This window comes from Lynx canadensis, chromosome X, assembly GCF_007474595.2.
Source record: "Lynx canadensis isolate LIC74 chromosome X, mLynCan4.pri.v2, whole genome shotgun sequence".
Classification (NCBI taxonomy): domain Eukaryota; kingdom Metazoa; phylum Chordata; class Mammalia; order Carnivora; family Felidae; genus Lynx; species Lynx canadensis.
In genome coordinates this window covers 79,248,862-79,271,523 of record NC_044321.2, presented here as the reverse complement: position 1 = coordinate 79,271,523, position 22,662 = coordinate 79,248,862, and the positions used below count along the sequence as shown (strand labels likewise).

The window sequence follows — 22,662 nt, the reverse complement described above, 5'->3', positions numbered from 1 at the left end:
TTACATTTGATTTCAGAATCCAATATGTAATGTCTGTGAGGATTGGAACCACATGTTTCATGCACCTCTACAATACCAAACACAACGCCTTGTACATGTGAAGTTTTTAAAAAATACTGTTTGATTTGATGACAATGCTTAATATATACTTTACTCTTTTTGAAGTAAATATATACTTTACTCTTTTGTGGTTCCAAACTTGGTTTATTTTGGCAATGGGAGGCCACTAGGGCACGGGAGGAAAATTAGCTCTGAGTTAAAATTTTGTTACATATTATAATCCATATGTACCGATGAAGACTTAAGTTATACAAATCATTACTTCAATTCTCTCCTATACAAACACAAAGTTTAATAAGATCATAACATATTCTTTGTTGGATAAACACAAATCCTGTCTCCATCATGAGTAGAGGGAAATATTATGAACTATGTTTACACACAAATTGAAACACAGGTCAAGAGGATCTAGGACCATTTAAAAAGCTAAGAGCCCCTAAGTCCTACTACCCTGGATATTAATTTGTTCAGGAATTTATCAGACAGCTTACATGACCCCAGCTCCACTGCTGACTGAAGACCCTAACTTTCTTTGTTTTCCACTATGAATATACAAAGTTGTAGCTTAAGATTATTTCTTTCATAAATTTTCTTCTTTTTTCTGAATCCTAACTGCTGAAGTCTGTGTGTCCATTGCCTCAGGTTGTATATGATGAAGGGCCTCTTTATGTCTTCTCCCCAACTGAAGAACTGAGGAAGCGTTGGATTCATCAGCTCAAAAATGGTGAGAATTATTTTGAAAATAAATTAGTTTTCAAAGAAAGAAGGGAAAAAAGGAGAGGGAGAGGGAGAGAAAGAAGAGAGAAAGGAGCAGGGGGACAGGGAAAGAGAGATGGAGGGAGGGAGAAAAGGAGAGACTAAAGAAGAATGGATGGAAGGAGGGAGGTGACAGAGAAAAAAGAGAAGAGGTGGAAGAGACAAAAGGAAAGAGAGGAGGGAGGCGGGAAGGAGGAAGACAGGGAGGGAGGAAGGAAAGAAGACGATAAATTGTATTTTATCCAATATTAGTGATACAATTGAGTTATTAAACTCCTTTCCTTCCATTATATGAATAAAAGATAACGTACAAGACAAAGAGTTTCAATGCAGTTCCACCATTATCTCTCTAGTGCAATTCTGTAGTTGTAGGCACCTCTATTTCCCTATCTATAAAACAGTCCCACTCTTTCCACCAACTATAAGGGTGGTATGGCATTCAGTGGTTATTGCAATATTTCAAATCCTAACTATAAGATATCTAGTTCCCAAAACTTAGATGATTATGAGAATGCTTGAAGTCAGAGCAGAGAAGCTTCTTCCAAGCCCTCTTCTGCCACTAATAAACTGGGTGACCTCTAGCAAGTAGGCCAACAAGCTCCTTTTGAAGCTTAGTTTCTTCTTCTGGAATAGAAATAATAATGGTACCTGCCACACCTACCTCCAAGGTTGTCTTAATGATCAAATGATATAATGTTTATGAAAACACATGGAAAACTATAAAACACTGTATAGGAAAGCATGGTACATCTCTTTCATGGGTAAATATTTTCTAAGGAACTATTTCATGTTCCTTGTTTTGTGAGGACTTAAACTTGCATAGTTTCAGCATTTCACAAAGACCATACAACATGCTCAGATAAACTTGACTCTAAAGTCTTGCAGCACAGGATGCATGCACACATATTTGTGTGTATATATAGCCACATGTCAAGTGACTGAGAGATTAACTGGTTGAGTTGACATCAGGAAAGGCTGCCTAGAGAAACAGGAAGGATGGCAGACTGATAACAGCATGGTTGGGTTATTGCACGACAGCCCTTTTTGTTAACATTTAGATTCTGATATTCGGTGGCTCACCATACCACCCTTATTCACTCCCTTGAGTGCAAGTCTGATTGGCCAAAATAAAAATCACCAAATCTTTCAAGCTGAAAGAGGAGAGGAGAAAGGAAGAAAGGGGTCATTTATTGTATTCTTGCTATGTGCCATACACCAAGCTAGGTACCTTGTATTTATTGTCTCATTTAATTCTCACAGCAACCGTGGGTTAAAACAACAATAATAGGGGTGCCTGGGTGGCTCAGTCGGTTAAGTGTCCAACTCTTGGTTTCGGCTCAGGTCATGATTTTGCAGTTCATGAGTTTGAGCCCTGAATCGGGCTCTGTGCTGGCAGCTCAGAGCCTGCTTAGGAATCTTTCTCTCCCTCCCTTTCTCTGCCCCTCCCTGGCGTGTACTGTCTCTCTCTCTCTCTCAAAACAAATAAATAACTAAATAAATAAACTTTAAAAATAAAAAAATAACAACGCTTAATAAGCACTTATTATGTACCAGGCTCTGTGCCAAGTGCTTCAAATGTACTAGCTTTTAATTCTCACTATAAGTTTATGAAGTATTATTCCCCTATTTATAGATGAGGGAACTGAGGTTCAAAGAGGTTCAGTAACCTGCTCATGGTCACATTCATGGGCACACTTGATGGTAAAGCCTGGATTTTTACCATATCCCTAGGTCTGAATGATTCCAGAGCCTAAGTTTAGTACATAGTTTCATGCTGGTTTGTTCTCAAGACCAGAAGTTATACCTGTAGTTAGCTGCAAGATATTCTAGAGTAAGGTCATGTTGAGATGGCAAATTGGTGATATCTTATACCACAAAGTCCAGTTCTTGGGATTTTTTGGGGGGGCATGTTTTGAGGTAAGAGGCCTGCTTTAGCCCTAGGGGTACAAAATGAGCACACAGAAGGCATATATGTTTGTATTTCTTTGGTTTCTCTCCACAGTGCCTAATACAGTGACTTGAATGCAGAAAGGGACCAATGGTTATGCTCACTGATTTTTCTGTAAGAGTATACAACCACCACTAACTAGGGCTCCATGTTGATGGACAGCTAGGAGTTAGTTTGGAAATAGGGGAAAGTGGGACATACTGAGCAAGAACCAGAAGAGAAAAAAAGTGACACATGCAAGTTAGTAACTCCCTTACACTTAAACTACTAATTTCAAAACCAGTCATAAGTTAGCCTAGCAAATATTTACTGAGTGTCCGCTATATTCAAGGTATTAGCAACGACTGAATATCCAGTGTGTGGAGCCTGGGTAGCTCAGTCCGTTAAGGGTCTGACTCTTGATTTTGGCTCAGGTCATGATCTCACAGTTTGCGAGATTGAGCCCAGTGTTGGGCTCTACACTGGCACTGCAGAGTCTGCTTGGTATTGTTTCTCTCTCCCTCTCTCTCTGCCCATCTCCTGTTTGAGCTCTCTCTCTCTCTTTCTCTCTCCTCTCTGTCTCTCTCTCAAAATAAATAATCATTAAGAAAATAAAAAAAAAGAATATCCAGCTTGTAAACTTGGCTTATTAACTCAAATGGCAAACTTATAATGCTGATTATGCACTATTAAAGTTCATTAGGTAAGTAAAACTACAACAACAGTAAAAATAAAGCCAAAACAAATAGAAAACACTACCATTTGAGTTGGGTTATTAGTGTGGATAGGTAGCGTGGGAAGGTACAATTTTGCCTTTTCTTCTCTTGTGTTTCTGAAGGCATTTCATTTCCAGTTTTTCTACACCTGGGTGTATGTCTTCTTGAACCTGCTTGGGCTGACAATATGACCCAAAAAAGTAGGCAAATTGCAACAAAATACCATAGTTGCTGGGGGATTTAGGTGCAAGTCGTAACAATAGCAAGACAGCCCCAGGTTCTGCAATGCCAATTGTGAGATAATCTAGGAGGCATAAAGTCCTACTCTAGGGATAAATTATCCCACTGTAGGATAAAATGCAGCAGTTGAAAATCACAGGCATGAGAAGGAGACTTCATCTGAGTACTGGCTACCTCTGCAGGGTTATTGGCTATTAAAGTGCCTGAGGGAGCCTTCTGAGGTCCTGGATCAGAGTGGTGGTTAAATGGTTGTAGACAAATGTGGCTAGTTGTATATCTCAGATTGCACACTTCATTATGTGTAAGTTATACCTCCATTTAAAAGTAGGGCTTCAGGTACCCCATATCCAGCTGCCTTCTTTTTTCAGTGGCACTTTCCATGCAGAGGTTGTATCCCTGAGGACTTGGGCTCTCTCCTTCCATTTCCTTGAACACAACAGTGGGCACTTTAATGTTATAGCACCACAGATATGTGTCTACATTCACTCTAGAATATTGGTTTGGACAAACTCAATAGATCCTCTCCTAATTGCAACTTCAAAAATAAGCAAAAGTCCTGACCTCACCAAAAATGAAAGAAAGAGTGGCATTGACAAAACTGCGACAACTAATATAGGGAGGAAGAACTCATTCATAATGAAACAGAATTTTAGACATTATCCTGATAAATATGAACACGAGAGACCAGCCCATCAAGTACTTGGAGAAAGTGCACCAACCATTAGTGCTTCCCAGACAGAGTTGGCCCTATGCATTGGTGAAGTAGTCTTTCCTGGCCCTCTCACTTGGACACTGCCTTAGTTCAGGCTGTCATAAAAAATACCATAGACCAGGTGGCTTAAACAAAAAACATTGATTTATCACCATTCTGGAATCTGGGGAGTCCAAGATCAATATGCCAGTGGATTTGGTTTCTGGTGAGAACCCTCTGCCTGGCTTGCAGAATGGCCACTTTCTCCCTCTGTTTTCCTATGGCAGAGAGAGACAGAATCTCTCTCTCTTGTCTCTTCTTATAAGGGCACTAATCCCATCATGAGGACTCCATTCTTATGACCTAATTACCTCCCTAAGCCTCCATCTCCTAATACTATCGCATTGAGTGGCTTCATCATATGAATTTCAAGGCAGGGGGGACATAAACATTTAGTCCATAACAGATGAATGTTTTTGAAATTCCCTCCTAGGTAGCTGGAAATACCAGTTCTGGATTAGCCAGCAAGAGAAAGGGTGTCATCTTCAAGGGACCCTGTAAGAGGCAGGCATTATTTAGGAAGGTAGGGTGAGTTCTTAATGAGTCTTCTGTAGGGAGAGAGGGCAGAAAGCATTATGTGCCTTCATCCGCATATTAGCATAGCTTCGTTTTGCAGAGCAGCCAGTTATTGGTTAAGAATTCTGGTCTGCCAGTGTGCAGGCCTGCACCAGAGGGCCTTCAAATCCCTGGGTGAAGAGTAATGGTGGGAGGAGAGAGGGGCAGAGAACGGAGGTAGTGAGAGTGATCAGTCCTGGCTGACATCTGGAATGTTGTTCAGAATTGCCAGTGCCTGGTAATAATAAAAGACAGACTTTTGGTTGGTTTTACTGGTGTTTTAAAATTCTCTAGAGACAATGCAGCCCCTTAGCTTGCACCTCCATCTGACTAGGTCCCACCACCCTGTACCTGGTACAATGGTGAAGGGGAGTGCTGAGAAAGTAAAGGATGAGGTTAAGCAGGGAACAGTGGTTAGAAGTCCTCCAATCCATGTTTAGAAAAGCATCAAAATAGTACTTTAAAAAAACCAGCACTTTTGTTAATTTGCCTGTGAAATGCACCTGGCCACCAGAAGCTTCTAGGCTTCCCTCAAAGTCTTAAGTGAATGAATGGAGTGAGACTAGCAAGCTCTTAAGGACTTGAGTTGGTCTCTACAGAGGAAAAATTTCCCTTGTTTTTTTAAAATTTTTTAATATTTATATATTTTTGAGACAGAGAGAGACAGAGCATGAGCAGGGAAGGGGCAGAGAGAGAGGGAGACACAGAATCTGAAGCAGGCTCCAGGCTCTGAGCTGTCAGCACAGAGCCTGACGCGGGGCTCGAACTCGTCAACTGCAAGATCATGACCTGAGCCGAAGTTGGACGTTCAACCAGCTGAGCCACCCAGGCACCCCTGCCTTGTTTTTATCTTAAAAAAAAAAAAAAGTTACATGGGCTTCTCCTTGGCAGTAAAGGCTGAAATGTGCAAGTCCTCAAATGTGCATATTTTTAGACCAGCCAAAGTCTTTTTGTCCCAATGATAGCTGTTGTCAATTATTTCAGTTGTGTTGGCTCTATCTGTTATCTGTCAACTTGATCCCATGGATGACTTATCTAATTGACTTCATGCTCAGGTTCTTGAGATGCCACAGTATTAAAAACAGTAATACCAATTCCTCCTATCTGCAAACCACTCTATTCTTTGCAAAGTACTTTGGCTTCTGGGAGACATTTTGAACCTCATGACTCTGTGAAGGAAATGGAGATGCTGTGTTTATCTCCCACAATGAGCTGAACCTACCTTGGTGGCCCTAGGAAGACCGGAACCATGTTTATTCTAGAGGCAGAATCACTTCATTTGCTCCTGAGCTCCATTCTATTGTCTATTCTATGAACATGGAAAGCCTGATGCAGATAATCTCACTAAAGTAGGTATCTCTAAAAGACCACTCAGGTAGCTGGGACATTGGCATGTTGAGAACTGGAGTGAGTTTGGCATGGGCTTATTGTTTCCTGTATCTGGAAAAGAACACCATAATCAACACGTTGCCTTACAGGAATATTGTAATGGTTACTGGGAAAACAGAGAACATATATATTTTGTTGTTGTTGTTCTTGGACTCTGGACACATAGATATTCTTACCACAGTAGTCAGGAGATAGTCATCATGAGAGACCACTGAAGAGGACTGTACAAGAACTCTCCAGGGACAGGGATATGAGCCAACTGGTCCTGAGGAAGGGGCAGTTGTTTGGAGCTCACCACTAACCTTAGTCAAAGAGGAAAACATGCAAATGGTGGATTCTTTGGAATTTCAGATGTGATCTCTTTCTCTCTCTCTCTCCCATTACAGTAATCCGGTACAACAGTGATCTGGCACAGAAATACCATCCTTGCTTCTGGATCGATGGGCAGTATCTCTGCTGCTCTCAGACAGCCAAAAATGCTATGGGCTGCCAAATTTTGGAGAATAGGAATGGAAGTAAGAGATCTGATCAATATAATTTCTCCCTCTTTTGACCCTATCCACCACCCTTTCAAGGGTCTGTCAAACCCAGGTTTGTACATTTTGCCCACTGCACAAAGGGGCCTGGGAGAGGGGTTTAGCTGGGGCCGAAATCCTGCTGGCACTCTGCTGTCCAAGCTGTGCAACCTGGTACAGGGCTGTATGCACTTAGACTTTTTATAACTTTCCTAAAGGTAATGTATACAAAAGCTAAGTTCCTAATCAGATCTGTCCCTGGGCCCTTTCCTAAGATGCATTCTATATCAAAACTGGTTTCTTACTTTGTAGGTTTAAAACCTGGGAGTTCTCACCGAAAGACGAAAAAGCCCCTTCCTCCCACACCTGAGGAGGACCAGGTATACAGGGAAATTGGTGCTGCTACTGTTTAAATAGAAACTTACAGGGGCACCTGGGTAGCTCAGTCGGTAGAGCATGTGACTCTTGATCTTGGGGTCATGAGTTCAAGCCCCATGTTGGGTGTAGAGATTAATTTAAAAATAAAATTAAAAATTAAAAAAAGAGAAACTTATAGTCACACCCTGAAAGCACACTAGTCTTAGAACTCCCTGGGGACTTAGTAATGTTAATTGGTGTTCTTGAGGAAACATGGGATTTGTCCTAATTAGGACTTCCTATTCAGTGGTAAGATATAGGGCTATTGCAAAGCTCTTGGCAATGATTTAATTCAATCACCTCTTTAAAACAAAACAAAGCCTGATATTTTTAAGTGAAAAATATTTTCAAACATAGAGTTGTAAGAATTTAACAGTGAAAACCCATATACCCAATACTTGATCCTACCACTAGTATATTATTATTGATTTTTTGGTTACTTTTTGAAATCTAAAAACTTCTTTCTCATATTTTATGAGTAAGCACGGCTGGAGTTATTATGCTCATTTTACAAACAAGGAAACTAAGATTTGGAGCCACTTAGTAGATCCATGTACTTGTTTAATGCCAAGGTTACTAGATCATGACTGTTCATGGTTTTTGTCTGGGAAGTTTTAAAAATACTGGTGCCTGGGTCCCATCCCCAGATATTTTGACACTATTGATATAGGAAACAGCCTATGATTATTAGCCACTCTCTAGATGATTCTGATGTGCACTCCAGGCTGAGAAGCCAGCATAGATACTTGAAAACTGGTTGAATAAATGCTGAATAAACATTTTTTTTTATTCCTGATTTAGGTTAGACTGGTGTCTCTAGTAAGCCTGAGAGTTGGGGGAGAAGAGGAGAGGGCTTGATATCTAGCCAAAATCCCCTACTTTTTCCTCCTCAACCACACAGATCTTGAAAAAGCCTCTGCCCCCTGAGCCAACAGCAGCACCTGCCTCTACAAGTGAGCTGAAAAAGGTTGTAGCCCTTTATGATTATATGCCAATGAATGCAAATGATCTACAGCTACGAAAGGGTGATGAGTATTTTATCCTGGAGGAGAGCAACTTACCCTGGTGGAGAGCGCGGGATAAAAATGGGTGAGTCCACTCCAGCCCTTCTGGAGCCTTGTGCCCACCTTCTCCACACACATGCAAAATCTTGCAGCATGATTCCCCCGTTCAGTATCCCAATCAGAAATTGTTCTTCCCACACCAAAGTGACTATGCTGTCCTGCCAAGTACTTCACAGAGTGCAGCTCTACTTGTGGCCACCTCTCGGAGCCTACAAGGTATGGCCCATATGTTGTCATGCGCATATAATCAGCGCTGCACGTACAGAAGCTACACACTTCACTGGCTTAGCCATGCATCAGTGACATGATCCTCTTTGAGGGAGGAATGTGGTTTATATACCTCCATTTGAGATCTGTTCTGAGCCGGGGGATACAGGCATATGAATCTGTATCCCCCGCCCCTGCCAGGATGGGAAGTACTGGATGATATACCACACTGTCTCCTCTACAGGCAGGAAGGCTACATCCCTAGTAACTATGTCACCGAAGCAGAAGACTCCATAGAAATGTATGAGTGAGTATGCTTATGTTCCCAGCACACAGTCTTCCCAGACGAATGGAATATAATGTATACATTCTTATACTTTCAGTAAAATTTTTATTTTAAGATACTTACTAAAGCCACTGCCAACTGGGTCAAATGATGCCACCACCCTAAGTCAGTGGGTATGTCTTACCCTCACCCCAAACGCTCTTTTCTTATGAGAGCTGGAGAGGTCATCACACAACCTCACCCACCCAAATTCAGAAGAACCACTCAAAGAAAAGTATTTGACAATTTGATAAGAAAGGGTGAAAACGTCAAACTTCTGTTGTTTTCCTTTCTCCCTAATCAAGTAAATGGATTATCCTTGAATGTCCTGTCCCTAATCCCTTCCTTGAACCCCTTTGCCTTTTGTCCTGTGCTCTTCATTTCCAACCAGTCTTTGGGAAAGGGATGCTGTGTGCTATGCACATGATAGGTACTCAATAAATAGGAGTTGATTGAACTGACTGAACCACTGGCATAGACGAGCCATGAAAAGTGCTCTAACCTCTAAGCTGCTAACCCTGTGGCCTAAGAGCCACTGAAGCATTCTCCCTTTACAGGTGGTACTCTAAACACATGACTCGGAGTCAAGCTGAGCAACTGCTAAAGCAAGAGGTAAGTGTGTGACCACAGGCAAATGGCATTCTCCTTGCACAACAAGTGAGGGCTTGCTTCTATCTGTCACCTCAAGGCAAGGCAGTGTCAAGGCTGTCATTTTATTGGGGGGGGTCTCAATTACACTTTTCAGTATCAAAAGCAATGAGGCTGCAGCTCAAACATGGAACTTGGCAGTAAAATCAAGGCTTCAGTTTTCTCTCAGGTTTGGGCAGGTGGGATGCAGGTGTGAGCACCACTTCCTCCTTAAAGTCAGCTTCTTTTTCATTGTTTCAGGGGAAAGAAGGAGGTTTCATTGTCAGAGACTCCAGCAAAGCAGGAAAATATACTGTGTCTGTGTTTGCTAAATCTACAGGGTGAGCATTACTGTTCCAAGGCCCTGGGGACAAAGGGGAGAGGTTCTTTAATAGTGTGCCTCTCCTACTACCTGTGTGCCTTAAACTCAAAACTCACTTTACTTTGGGTCCTGCTGACCTTTGTTCTCAAGTTGCTGACTCAGCACCCACTTCCTTAGGGACTCTCAAGGGGTGATACGCCATTATGTTGTGTGTTCCACACCTCAGAGCCAGTATTACCTGGCTGAGAAGCACCTTTTCAGCACCATCCCTGAACTCATTAACTACCATCAGCATAACTCTGCAGGTGAGTATCAGGGGTACCAGAGAAGAAGGGTGTGACAAGAACCAGTAGAAGCAATTCAGGACAAAGTGGTAAGGGGACAAAAAGCCTCACAAAGCAGTGCAAATTAGCTGTGAAAGAAAACCCTTATGATGCTTGGTAGAGGTCAAGTAAAGAGGCAGTCAAATGCAGACTTTACACCCAGTACAGACTGACTTCTTATTTGGTGACTGAATCTCAGTGGTAAGGAAAGACATAGAAGATACTGGTAACTAATAAATCAGCAAGTATTCATTGAGTTCCTATTGTGTCCTCAGCAGTTTTCTTGATACTGGAGGAGAACACAGTAAAGTTATTAGTCAAGGTCCTTGCCCTCAAAGAACATACAGATTAGAAAATATCAGAAGACAGTTTCTAAGTCTGGTAGGCATTTGAAAAACTGGGAGATTGGTGAGGGCATGAATACATTGAGAAGACTTGCTGCTGTCTGCTATCCCCATGCAAGGCAGTGTCAAGGCTATAATTTTATGGGGTCCCAATTACACTTTTCAGTATCAAAAGCAGAAGTAGAATGTGAGCTAAGCTTGGGCTTGGAGGTGGGGATATATTTAGTTGGGGAGTGTATTTCAATTAGTATTTATCTCTTTTTTTCTGAAAATCCTTTTGTGAAAGGAGAAACTTCCAGAAAAATTTGGGCTCGTGAAGATCTTCTGGGATTCAAAATGTACCAGAAAGATAAATATCAGAAGTGTAAGGCTTTAAGCGAGGGTGTGTATGACATCCCACCTCCTACACTGCACCAGCAGCATGACCCTCTTTGTATGTTTCAGGACTCATATCTAGGCTCAAATATCCAGTGTCTCAACAAAACAAGAATGCGCCTTCCACTGCAGGCCTGGGCTACGGTAACTTCTTATTTCTCTAGGGTAGGGTGGACTGATCAGTTGCAAGGACCACCTTTGGCAGACCCAATTAGACCTTGCAGCACATTGTTCTGCACCAGCTGCCTCAAGGAAGATTAAAACAAAGCCAAACAAGTTATTTAAGAATTCTTCTTGCCCTGGTGGCTCCTACTGGGACTGCAAAAACAGATTCATAAAGGGATTATTTTTTAATTGTGATAAAAAAAATAACCACAAAGGAATTTTAACAGATTGTCTAGTTTCTCCTACCTTTATGGCTAATTGGCACCTAAAATTCCAATTCCTTCAACCAGTAACCACCCTGTCCCTGAGATTTTCCCAGGCAAAGAGACATTAGTACTCCTGAACATTTCCTTTTTACCACTTGCCTATTACTACCCCTAGTAGAGATTCTTATCTATTGTAGGAATTATACATACATGACTCCCAAAGAATCGTATCAAGGCTTTGTTGTTATAGGATCATGGGAAATCGATCCAAAGGACCTGACCTTCTTAAAGGAGCTGGGGACTGGACAATTTGGGGTAGTGAAATATGGGAAATGGAGAGGCCAGTATGATGTGGCCATCAAGATGATCAAAGAAGGCTCCATGTCCGAGGATGAGTTCATTGAAGAAGCCAAAGTCATGATGTGAGTTACAGCCCAAACTCAACTCTCAATCCAGTTGCTGGAGTCTAGGAATTACCAGGACTGTTTCCACTGTGGCTTAAGGTGACTTAGAGTAGGAGAGATTTGGGACCAGGGCCTGAGGTCAATCTTTGATTGGTGGGAATACTAACTGCTGAGGTAATCATTTCTTTATCTTAGATATTGGTTGATAATAGTGTTGATCACAGGGGTGTACCATCTCAGTAGCATTTAAGGATAAATGTGAAAAATGAGAATTTCAAAAGGAAGACTGATTCTGATTACCCTTATTATTCAGTTAGCCCTGGGCTTATTTTCTGTTCTATTGACAGGCTTCAAATCCCTCTCTACTCTCACATATTAGGCATATTTGTGGTTTAGGGTGGGAAGGAGGAAAGTCAACTTGTTATCATGGTCCCTTACCTGATACTCTACTTCCAGGCCAACTCTTTTCCTCTCCAGCCCCTTTCTGATTAGTATGCAGAGCCAGAAAGGGAGGACTGGTTTGTTGCCTCTCCTGTAGGAATCTTTCCCATGAGAAGCTGGTACAGTTGTATGGCGTCTGTACCAAGCAGCGCCCCATCTTCATCATCACTGAGTACATGGCCAATGGCTGCCTCCTGAACTACCTGAGGGAAATGCGCCACCGCCTCCAGACTCAGCAGCTGCTGGAGATGTGCAAGGATGTCTGTGAAGCCATGGAATACCTGGAGTCAAAGCAATTTCTTCACCGAGACCTGGTAGGACCTCAGAAGGATTGGCCTGGGACCAAGGACCGAGGGGGTGAAAGTAGCAGAGGAATATATATAGTACATGGATGAGGAGGGTTGCTGGAATCATCATTTCAGTTTTATCTAGAAGGCATTAAGAGTTAGGTGAACCTATGCTCCAGCGGTCAACCAGTCAAGGATCTCTAGCCCCAACACAAGTTCTGCCATGGTGGTAGCTAGAGCTGTCACTCACTCCCATCTCCTACCACAGCAAGTAAAAATGGTGGGGTCCTTCAGGACACAAGGGCAACCCTGCTTCCCATTGGGGCTGCTCCTGGCACAGAACCTCATTTGGTTACATCAGAGTACATTTGTACATTTGGGTGCATTTGTTCTTTTATTAAAAAAAATGTTGTATGTTACTTAGCAAACACTTAAAAACACATTTAAAAAAAACTGAGGGTACCTGGGTGGCTCAATGGATTAAGCATCTGACTCTTGATTTCAGCTCAGGTCATGATTTCACGGCTTGGGCGTTCAAACCCCACATCAGGCTCTGTGCTGAGAGCGCAGAGCCTTTTTGGGATTCTCTCCCCGCCCCCTGCCCCTACCCTGCTTGTGCTCGCTCTCTCTCTCTCTCTCAAAATAAATAAATAAACAAACATAAAAAGTGTTTTCATTAAAAATAAAAACTGAATTTCCAGCTTGTCTTGAAAATCTTGACCATCTTGAAACACCAGGCCCATTCTCACAGACCATGCTAACAGTCAACTGGTGCTGAGGAACAGCTGCCTCCTTCAGACCAACTGCATGCTTTGCATTTTCCTGCAATCTACCCTCCCCACTTCACTCTCTCATTTTACCTGTGCCTGCCTGGCCTCTAGAGGCATCAGAGTTTGTGCCACTGCTTATTTCAGGGAGGCCAAGGCTCAAATTGTCTTAGCCCACTGGCAGAAAAGCAAACCAAACAAAACAAACTTGCCTTCTGTTTTCCCTAATTCTCTCAACATTTTGGTAGAGGAAGGGGTGTCATGGAATCATCACTGTGAATGGAATCATTCTGCATACCCTCAATGTTTTACTTATGTCTACACAGCAGGTTGCTTTAGATGTATGGGAAATGTATCCAAGTTTCTCAGTGGCAACAGCTGACTCCTGCTGGGTGGGAAAGTGTCTCTGGAGTGAAAGAGATGAAGCTTCCCTGGCTTCATTCCCCTGGTGGGCAGAAGCTTTGTGTCTTTGTGACCTGTATGTCAGGGCCAGAGTCTCACTGGTAATTGTTGTACTACAGGCAGCCCGAAACTGTTTGGTAAATGATCAAGGAGTTGTTAAAGTATCTGACTTCGGCCTGTCCAGGTAAGTGTATCTTTTTCATCTTTCCCTCTACAAGTAAAATAAGGGTGCCTGGGTGACTCAATCATTCAAAGTGTCTGACACTGGCTCAGGTCATGATCTTGAAGTTTGTGAGTTCAAGCCCCGCGTTGGGCTCTGTGCTGACACCTCGGAGCCTGGAACCTGCTTCAGATTCTGTTTCCCTCTGTCTCTGCCCCCTCCCCTGTTCCGTCTCTCTCTCTCTCTCTCTCTCTCTCTCTCTCTCTCTCTCAAAAAATGAATTAACATTAAAAAAAGTAAAAGTAAAAATAGCACAGCACAAACATGAGGCAGCATTATTGTTTTTCACCCTCTCCCTTTCTTTTATCCCCCTCATTCTAGTCTTTCTGTTCCTTTTCTTTCTCTGAATTATTTAAGTCACTTCTTTTGTCCTTTGTATCCCTCTCCTCTCTTTTGTCATTCCCTCTTTCTTTAGCCAATTTCTCCAAATATGGTTTTTTTTTTGATGTGTTAATCCTGTTGTCTCTACTCCTGAGCCTCCTTCTTTACTAATTAGTCTAATTCCCATGGGCAACTACAGACTAGAAGGAAAGAGAAAAGACAAAGAAGGACAGAGAAGAAGAAGGGAGTATTATTTCACTTCATACTTTCTATAACCATATTATTAATCAAGAAAGCTAATTCAGATAAGAAAACAGGATTACATTAAAAATAACTTTTTAAAAACATACTGATTGGCCCATAGGCATGCATTTGTGCAGTTCATATGACTGTGCCAAGAAAGTTTAAGCACATGTCAAGCTCTCCAAATCCTAACAGTAACAAGTCTTGAACCATCCACAGGTATGTCCTGGATGATGAATACACAAGCTCAGTAGGCTCCAAATTTCCAGTCCGGTGGTCTCCACCAGAAGTTCTTATGTATAGCAAGTTCAGCAGCAAATCTGACATTTGGGCTTTTGGTGAGTGGATAAAATTATACAGATTATACAGCTCAAAGGAAGGGAAAGCAGTGGGGAAATTGCCACTTTGTAACCTGCACACAGAGGTTACTATTTGTTGTTTTCATTCTTCTAATCCTTAGGGAGTGCTTACTATTGTCAGGCACCACAGGGATTCCTGGGGCTAAAAACAGTAAAATAGACATGATTCCTGCCTTCTTAGAACTCACAATATATTGAGAGGAACAATTTATTCAGTATTCCACAGCTTCTGAATACTGATTATGTACCAAGGGACTCTACCAGACCCTCTAATTACAAATAAGAAGCTGTCTCTTTCCTAGAGGAGCTAATAGTCCAGTAAGACCCTGTTTACCCTCTAGTGTGGTCAGTACTACAGAAGTTTGGACCAAATGCAAAATTCAAAGTGTGGGGAATCAGCTGCATCTAATATTTGACATTGATCTAGGAAGACTAGTGTCCCCACTACCTGAAGAGACTGCAAATCGACTTAATACATTTTTTCATTTTCTAGGGGTTTTGATGTGGGAAATTTACTCTCTGGGGAAGATGCCATATGAAAGATTTACTAACAGTGAAACAGCTGAACACATTGCCCAAGGTCTACGTCTCTATAGGCCTCATCTAGCTTCAGAGAGGGTATATAGCATCATGTACAGCTGCTGGCATGAGGTAAGTGTTTTGTTGGGACCTCTTAAGTGATTTCCTCAAGCTGCACTTTCCCATTTAGCCAGCCAGGCACCCAGTCCCCATGCTCCCTGGCCACATGGCGGCTGGGCACACACCGATAGCTACACACGTTCTTGGACCCAGCCTGTACCCCAGTCCTTTGATGGCCAGAGGCTTTCCCAGGCTCATCCAGTTTTCCCTAGAGTATCATTAACAGACTCCATTACCAACTCAGCTTTAGGGAGAGGGGATGTTGTGGGCCCATGTCACCTAGCATAAGCAGGCAGTTAACGGTACTCAGGCAAATGTATGGACTCTTACAATGAGGAGAAAAATCATTAAAATTTGTGTTGATTCCTTTGGAAGTCATTGGCTTTTTCTTCTACTTTACTAACTGCCAACCTTTTCTGGCTGTGGTCCTAAATGGCATTAAAAAAAATCCTGAAAGGAACTAAAATAGGCAGTGGTCATTTTTAATTTTTTTAAATGTTTATTTAGTGTTTTGAGAGAGAGAGAGAGAGAGAGCGAGAGAGAGAGAGAGAGAGAGAGAGAGAGCAAAGCAGGGGAGGTGGGGAGGGGGCAGAGAATCTGAAGCAGCCTCCATGCTGACAGCAGAGAGCCCAATGTGGGGCTCGAACTCAAGAACCACTGACCTAAGCTGAAGTCGGATGCTGAACCAACTGAGCCACCCAGGTACCCCAGTAGTGGTCATTTTTTTTTTAATATAATGCATCATGGGGTATGTGGATAGTAGTGGTATTTTGAAAATAAGGAGCCTGTCCCACTATTACTAAAATGTTTTGGGGGCACCTGGGTGGCTCAGTTGGTTAAGCGTCCAACTTCAGCTCAGGTCATGATCTCGTGGTCTGTGAGTTCCAGCCCCACATCGGGCTCTGTGCTGACAGCTGAGAGCCTGGAGCCTGCTTCAGATTCTGTGTCTCCCTCTCTCTCTGCCCCTTCCCTGCTCATGCTCTGTCTCTGAATCAAAAATAAAAATAAAATAAAATAAAATGTTTTGCTGCTCTCACCTTGAGTTTCTTTAGAGGTGCTTTCTCCACTTTTCAGTAGATCCTTGGCAACTTTAATTTGGCACCCTAAATCTCTAGTAGGAAATGAATGCTCAGCTTAGTTCTGTGCCACTAGAAACAGGAAAGGACAGTGTCCAACAAGCATATATGTGAATCTGGAGTCCTCTTGGTGGGGTGAAAAGTGGGTATCTGGATCAAAGCATGGTTCCTTTCCCTTCAACAAATGACTGAAGTCACAAAGGATGTATGGAGAAAGGGACACCATTTCCCTTCTCTCTCCTGCGCCATGCAGGTTTAAGGGAGATTGACAATGCTCCTTCCCAACTAGGACATCCTCATTCTGCTAGTTAACTGTTTCATACAGGTGCTTTCTGCAGAGCCTGTTTATTTTTATTTTTATTTTTTATTTTATTTTTTTTATTTTATTATATATATATATATATATATATATATATATATGAAATTTATTGACAAATTGGTTTCCATACAACACCCAGTGCTCATCCCAAAAGGTGCCCTCCTCAATACCCATCACCCACCCTCCCCTCCCTCCCACCCCCCATCAACCCTCAGTTTGTTCTCAGTTTTTAACAGTCTCTTATGCTTTGTGCAGAGCCTGTTTAAAGTAGTACTCATGAGGGTACTCATGAGTCATGATCTCATGAGTCAGGGCTCAGGTCATGATCTCATGGTTCCTTAGAGCAAGCCCCACATTGGGCTCTGTGCTGACATCGTGGAGCCTATTTGGGATTCTTTCCCTCCCTCTCTCTGCTCCCCACCCCCCACCCCTGCTCATGCCCTGTCGCTGTCTTTCTCTGTCTCTCTTTCTGTCTTTTTACCAAAATAAATAAACATTTAAAGAAAAGTAATACTCATGAAATTGGCATATCAGAATCCCTGGAGAACTCTTAAAACTGCAGATAACTGGGCCTTACTTTCAGAGATTCCAATTAGGTATGTCTGAAGCAGAACCCAGAAAGTCTTCCAAAAAACCTTTTTTAAATGTTTATTTTTGAGAGAGAGAGACAGATCACGAGTGGGGGAGGAGCAGAGAGGGAGACACAGAATCTGAAGCAGGCTCCAGGCTCTGAGCTATTAGCACAGTGCCCTATGAGGGTCTCAAACTCATGAGCCATGAGATCATGACCTAAGCTGAAGTTGGACACTGAACCGACTGAGCCACCCAGGTACCACCCCCCCACCCAGAAAAGTCTTTTTAAACATCCCTGGAAATTCTGATACTCAGCTAGGTTTAAAAACCACTGATTCAAAGGGACAAGAAATTGATGACTTTTTGGTTCTGATGGATTGAGACCTTCCTGGCATGAATATGCCCTGAATCACGAAATACCTCAGGGGTTTATGGACCATGGTGGTCACAAAGGGTCTTAGTCTAGAGGCCAGACAGTGGTAATAAAAATGTCCTAGGTGCTGAGGATCTCTGCCCACTGATGCAGCCCATGATCTATAAATGTTAATTTCTTTGTAGAACTTTGACTGTGGGATGATAGAAACCGTATTTGAAAGCTTACGATTTCAGTTCTGTCAAACATTTAAACTTGTTCAGTAGCCATTTTTCACTTGAGGATCCACAATAAGGATGCATTGATGTACAATTTTGTAATGAATTTACCCTCAGTTTAATCAGTGTTTGTGAGTTTAATTTGCAAATTGTCCCATCACATTAATAACCTGAGTTACTAAAGATGAGAAGTGCACAAAGACATTATGGAGCACTTGCATTTCTTTTCTTCTTTCTTTCTTTCTTTCTTTCGTGTGTAATTGACAGGTTATGCTATAGGGAATATAGTATACACTTGATAAACATTTGCTGCTTACTCAGTGCATTTCCCTTGAATTTTGGATTTTAGCCTGCTGTTACACTCTACTTTCTGTTTGGTTTTAGAAAGCAGAGGAACGTCCTACTTTCAAAATTCTTCTGAGCAACATCCTAGATGTCATGGATGAAGAATCCTGAGCTCACCAATAAGCTTCTTGGTTCTACCCCTCTCCTCCACAAGCCCCAATTTCATTTCTGAGGAAATCCCAGGTTTACAGGCACTGGATCCTTTGTGCTCTTGCTGAATACACAAAGGCCCCTCTCTACATCTAGGAATGACTCTTTTCTATGATTCTCTGGGATTCTGAGCAAAAGCCAAGGAATTCTTGTGCCTGGTATTGTTCTCAGAGAAAATAATTTCCAGGAGTATTAAGACAGGACTGAATTTGGGATGGAAAGTTTGGAGGAGGGAGGGATGTAAATAGCCTGACAAGGGATCCAACAGCTCTTTGGGTAGGCATTAGAGCTTGGGGGGCGGGAGGCAGAATTTGGCAAGAATAAAATGGTGTCATAAAAATGGGAGGGCAGGGTGTTTTGATAAAATAAAATTACTGGAAAGCATGAAGGTTTCTTGCTACCTCGATTAATCACACAACCTCCCTGAAGCGCCCTATCTCAGTGTTGCAGAGAACTGTTGTGTGGCATTGGTTTGCCATATTCCTACTTTGAGAACTCGGCAAGATCCACGGCAATTAACTCCTCTGGCTCTTAGAAAATTCTGGCTCTAAATCAGAGATAAACTCACAAGCAAAGCACCAGTGCATGCAGCATTACCGGAATGAATCTGAAAGTTGGGGACAAATTCTGCAGGAGCCTCTTTCAAAACACCATCAAAGAACTGGGGCTCCAGGATCGCTAAGAGATGGGCCTAGCAGTCACAGCGGCAGGAAAAGCGCGGGCCAATTTGGAAATGGGCAGGGCCAGGGATTGTCGGGCAGACCGAACCGGCCACCTGGTGTGAAGTAACTTCCTTTTTCACTTTTGACCGTTTCTCTTTGGAATAGCAGCATCTCGACCGCATCGCAACACCCGGCTACAAGCCTGGAGGCCTCCCAGCTGACGTAGGGAGCGTCCGCTGGGTCGCGAGCTGGAGCGGGGAGCGCAAGCGGCTGGGAGGAGCGGCGGGCGGGGGTAGGGGGCCACACGCCGGCGCATTGCAGTCACGGGGCGGGTCTGGAGGCGGTGGATTGTGGTTCCGGTTCCGTCGCGGAGACACGTGAAGGTCGGTGAGTTGCTGCGGAGTTCCTCTCGGCACGCGTGGCGGCGCTGGGATGGATGCCTCCTCGTCTTCGTCCGCGGCGGGTTTGGGCTCGGTGGACCCACAGCTGCAGCATTTCATCGAGGTGGAGACTCAGAAGCAGCGCTTCCAGCAGCTGGTGCACCAGATGACGGAACTTTGTTGGGTGAGGAGCTGGGGCTGGGACCTAGCCACTGTCCCTGCTTTCCCCCTGCCCCTTCCGGGCGGGACTTGTCAGGACGTCCAGGATTCGGGGACGGGGAGGACCCGGTATCATCTTGCCTTGGTTTCCTTCGGTTTCTCACACCAAGCGGGAGGGGTGAGAGGGTGACTCCGCTTCTCGGGGAATTCTCACGCCAGACCTCGGCTTTGTTGGTGCAGAGGACTGGGGATCACACTTGTCCCGAGTAGCACTTTTAGGCACCTGAGGTTGACGCTGCCTGGTGCTGGTCACCAATACTGAGATCTTATTTTTGGAGCCCCGATTCCCAGGAAGCGAGTCTCCCATTCCTGGACTCCTCAGGGTTAACCTGGATTTCCCAGTTGCTTTAACCGTTGTCCGTGACAAATGAGTCGCTGTAGCCCACTAACTAAAAGTAGCGTCTCCCCCCCCCCCCCCACACACACACACTTAAATTTGCTTTTTTGTTGGGTTGTTGTGTAATACCAAGCTGTTTCGGGTCTCAATGTTGAGGAATTGAATATGCCTTGTGAGGGGACTTGGCAAAAGGGTGAAAGGCATTTGCAGCTTAGGATCAAAGTGTTCTCTACCTGCCAACGACAGCATAACTGCCCTGCCTTGAGAAAAAAAATCTCATAGAATTCAGAGGCCAAGGATAATTTTCCTTGGAAGTGGAGAGTCTGACGCTTGTGTACACAGCAGAGAATAACTAATAAAATTCATTTGAAATAACTTGAACTGTATACAGTTATTGGTTCCATAGTCCCTTTCACATAAACTTATGGTATTGTGGGACTCTGACCCCTAACAAATGCTTACTTAAGTCCTGTACTACTTGGTACTTTCATTCTTAAAAACAAAAACAAAAACAAACAAACAAACAACTGTAATTCATTACATTTGGGCCAGGAGGAGGTGTGGTTGAGGATTCCTCTAAGAATCTGTAATTTGTGGGCCCTTTAGGAAAATTCATACAACTTTCCATTCATGTTGAGAGGATTCAAGAACTTCTGGCTTAAGTATACAAGGTTACAGCATCTTGGGTAATAGATGTCTTTTTTTGTTTGATAGGTTTCAGGGTGTCACTGCTGTGATTTATGCTTTCACCCCCCTTTTTTCCCCCTGGCAGTTAGTCTAAAGGCATTTAATGGTGGCAGCATTGTGGAGTTACAGCCAAATTCAGCCAAGGGTTACTTCACTTGTATTTTGCCCCCCCCCCTTTTTTGCTCTGTAATAGCTCCACCATTTTCTGGCCCAATAATTTTGGGCAAAGTATCTCTCCCACTGCTTCCCTGTTTGTAAAATGAGGATTAATAATAGTATCTATTAGGTAGGATTGTTGTGAGAATTTAATGTAAGGCTGTAGATAACTGCTTGCCATACGCCAAATGAGAAATATTAACATAACAGATACTGGGTTTAGGTGAAATTTTTCCTATAAATAACAAGAAGTTACCCCCCCCCCCCCTTTTTTACCTCAAGTTCTCTTTGTGATTCTGTATCTTGTCCTGTTTGTGATTCTGTATCTTGTCCCAAGCAGGAAAAGTGCATGGACAAGCCTGGGCCAAAGTTGGATAGTCGGGCTGAGGCCTGTTTTGTGAACTGCGTTGAGCGCTTCATTGATACAAGCCAGTTCATCTTGAATCGACTGGAACAGACCCAGAAAACCAAGCCAGTTTTCTCAGAAAGCCTTTCTGACTGATCTCAGCATTACCTCTTTGGAAAAGGAAGGTAGTCCAAGAAATGAAGAGCTGTTGATGGGATAGTTGAAGAAAAGGCTATGGGGGGATTGGCTCCCACCTTTGTCACTCTTGGGACATCCTGTCATCTGAGAATGAACAAAGACCAGTTTTGTGTGTGTGTGTATGTGTGTGTGTGTGTGTGTGTGTGTGCGTGCGCGCGCGTGCACGCTTTGAGGGACATGTGTATTTGGCTGTGTTTTTTAATGCTAATCTTGTGAAAACAATTGACAGATGAATGGAAAACTCTACTAGATGCATATTACTGTATGTGGGACTGTGCTTTCTCAAAGTCCCATTAATTGCTCTCTATAATTTTGACAGTGGAACTGCTTTCTCTAATTTGATAGTGGGACCACATAGGTACAACCTGTCATTTGCATGGATTCATTTAGGATTTCTGGGGAGATTGTTATACATCTTTGTGTCTCTCAGAAAGGGCAGCAATGAGCAAAGGGTAATTTGCTACTTAACTGTAGGCCTCCTTATCTAGTGTTTTGACTATCAGTGTTGGAAAAAAAATCGATGGGATATTCATACAATACACTTCAGCTTTCTAGATAATCTCCCCTATGCTGTGATTTACTTAAATATATAAAGGTATGGTCTCAAGGTAGTACAGGTAGCTTGAGTGTCTAGAGGCCTTTGGTTATAAAGGAATGTAGCCAGTGAGCATAATACTCATTACTAAACTGCCACAAGGAAGAAGCTTACTGACGCTGTATATCAGGGTTGAAAAAATTCAAAGATGTGCCTAAGTAGGTTGTAAAGATTTAGGCCAGTCAAGAACTAACAGCAGTTTCAGGTAGAGGTGCATGTCTAATGTTAATCAGTATAGGTTCCATTGATTGCATCTTTTTAATCACTGAAATAAAAGCTTCTACAAAATTAAACTCTGATTGAGAAGGCTTTCTATTCTGGTTATCACCTGCACCCTGGAGAGATTTGGTGTAGGCTGGTTCCAAGACTGAAGGTTAATCAGTCCAGGTACCTCCTCTGTGCAAGGAACAGCATGGTATTCCAGGAATCTCTGACCTTTATGTGACAAAAAGAGAACCTTCAGATGAGATGAGATGAGATGGGGGAAATTTCACTGTTGACAGTCCATTCCTTGAGTGTAGTAGAAGAGGTTATATTGACTGGATTCCACACCCCCCCAACTTCAAATCCTAGTAGTATACTGGAGTGTAGACCTAAAGTGGAACTGCCTGTTGGGAGTCTTTGGTTCAAGTCCACGAAGGTTGGGGAAATACACATTTCT

The 22,662-nt window shown here is 42.9% G+C and overlaps 2 protein-coding genes across 9 annotated transcripts in view; both read left to right on the top strand.

Annotated features, from left to right (window-relative positions):
• Positions 1-18,805, top strand: part of BTK (Bruton tyrosine kinase) — a 32,038-nt gene extending 13,233 nt beyond the window's left edge. For 5 of the 7 annotated variants that reach the window (XM_030304990.1, XM_030304989.1, XM_030304993.1 and 2 more), the window contains 15 exons: positions 703-784; positions 6,781-6,909; positions 7,222-7,289; positions 8,228-8,415; positions 8,842-8,904; positions 9,480-9,534; positions 9,811-9,890; positions 10,049-10,176; positions 10,983-11,057; positions 11,535-11,706; positions 12,227-12,443; positions 13,705-13,769; positions 14,589-14,707; positions 15,222-15,379; positions 18,311-18,805. In XM_030304990.1, coding sequence (XP_030160850.1) covers positions 703-784; positions 6,781-6,909; positions 7,222-7,289; positions 8,228-8,415; positions 8,842-8,904; positions 9,480-9,534; positions 9,811-9,890; positions 10,049-10,176; positions 10,983-11,057; positions 11,535-11,706; positions 12,227-12,443; positions 13,705-13,769; positions 14,589-14,707; positions 15,222-15,379; positions 18,311-18,382 — 1,671 coding nt within the window. In that variant the 3' untranslated portion in view covers positions 18,383-18,805. The remainder of the gene's footprint in view (positions 1-702; positions 785-6,780; positions 6,910-7,221; positions 7,290-8,227; positions 8,416-8,841; positions 8,905-9,479; positions 9,535-9,810; positions 9,891-10,048; positions 10,177-10,982; positions 11,058-11,534; positions 11,707-12,226; positions 12,444-13,704; positions 13,770-14,588; positions 14,708-15,221; positions 15,380-18,310) is intronic. The other 2 variants (XM_030304988.1, XM_030304992.1) reach the window with 2 other exon arrangements.
• Positions 18,806-18,902: 97 nt separating this feature from the next.
• Positions 18,903-22,294, top strand: TIMM8A (translocase of inner mitochondrial membrane 8A). 2 transcript variants are annotated; one of them, XM_030304995.1, is made up of 2 exons: positions 18,903-19,647; positions 21,203-22,294. In XM_030304995.1, the coding sequence occupies exons 1-2, from the start codon at positions 19,516-19,518 to the stop codon at positions 21,362-21,364; spliced, it is 294 nt and encodes a 97-aa protein (XP_030160855.1). In that variant the 5' UTR covers positions 18,903-19,515; the 3' UTR covers positions 21,365-22,294. The 2 variants fall into 2 exon arrangements, with proteins under 2 accessions (XP_030160855.1, XP_030160854.1); XM_030304994.1 differs by having other exon boundaries at positions 21,200-22,294.
• The last annotated feature ends 368 nt before the right edge of the window (positions 22,295-22,662 follow it).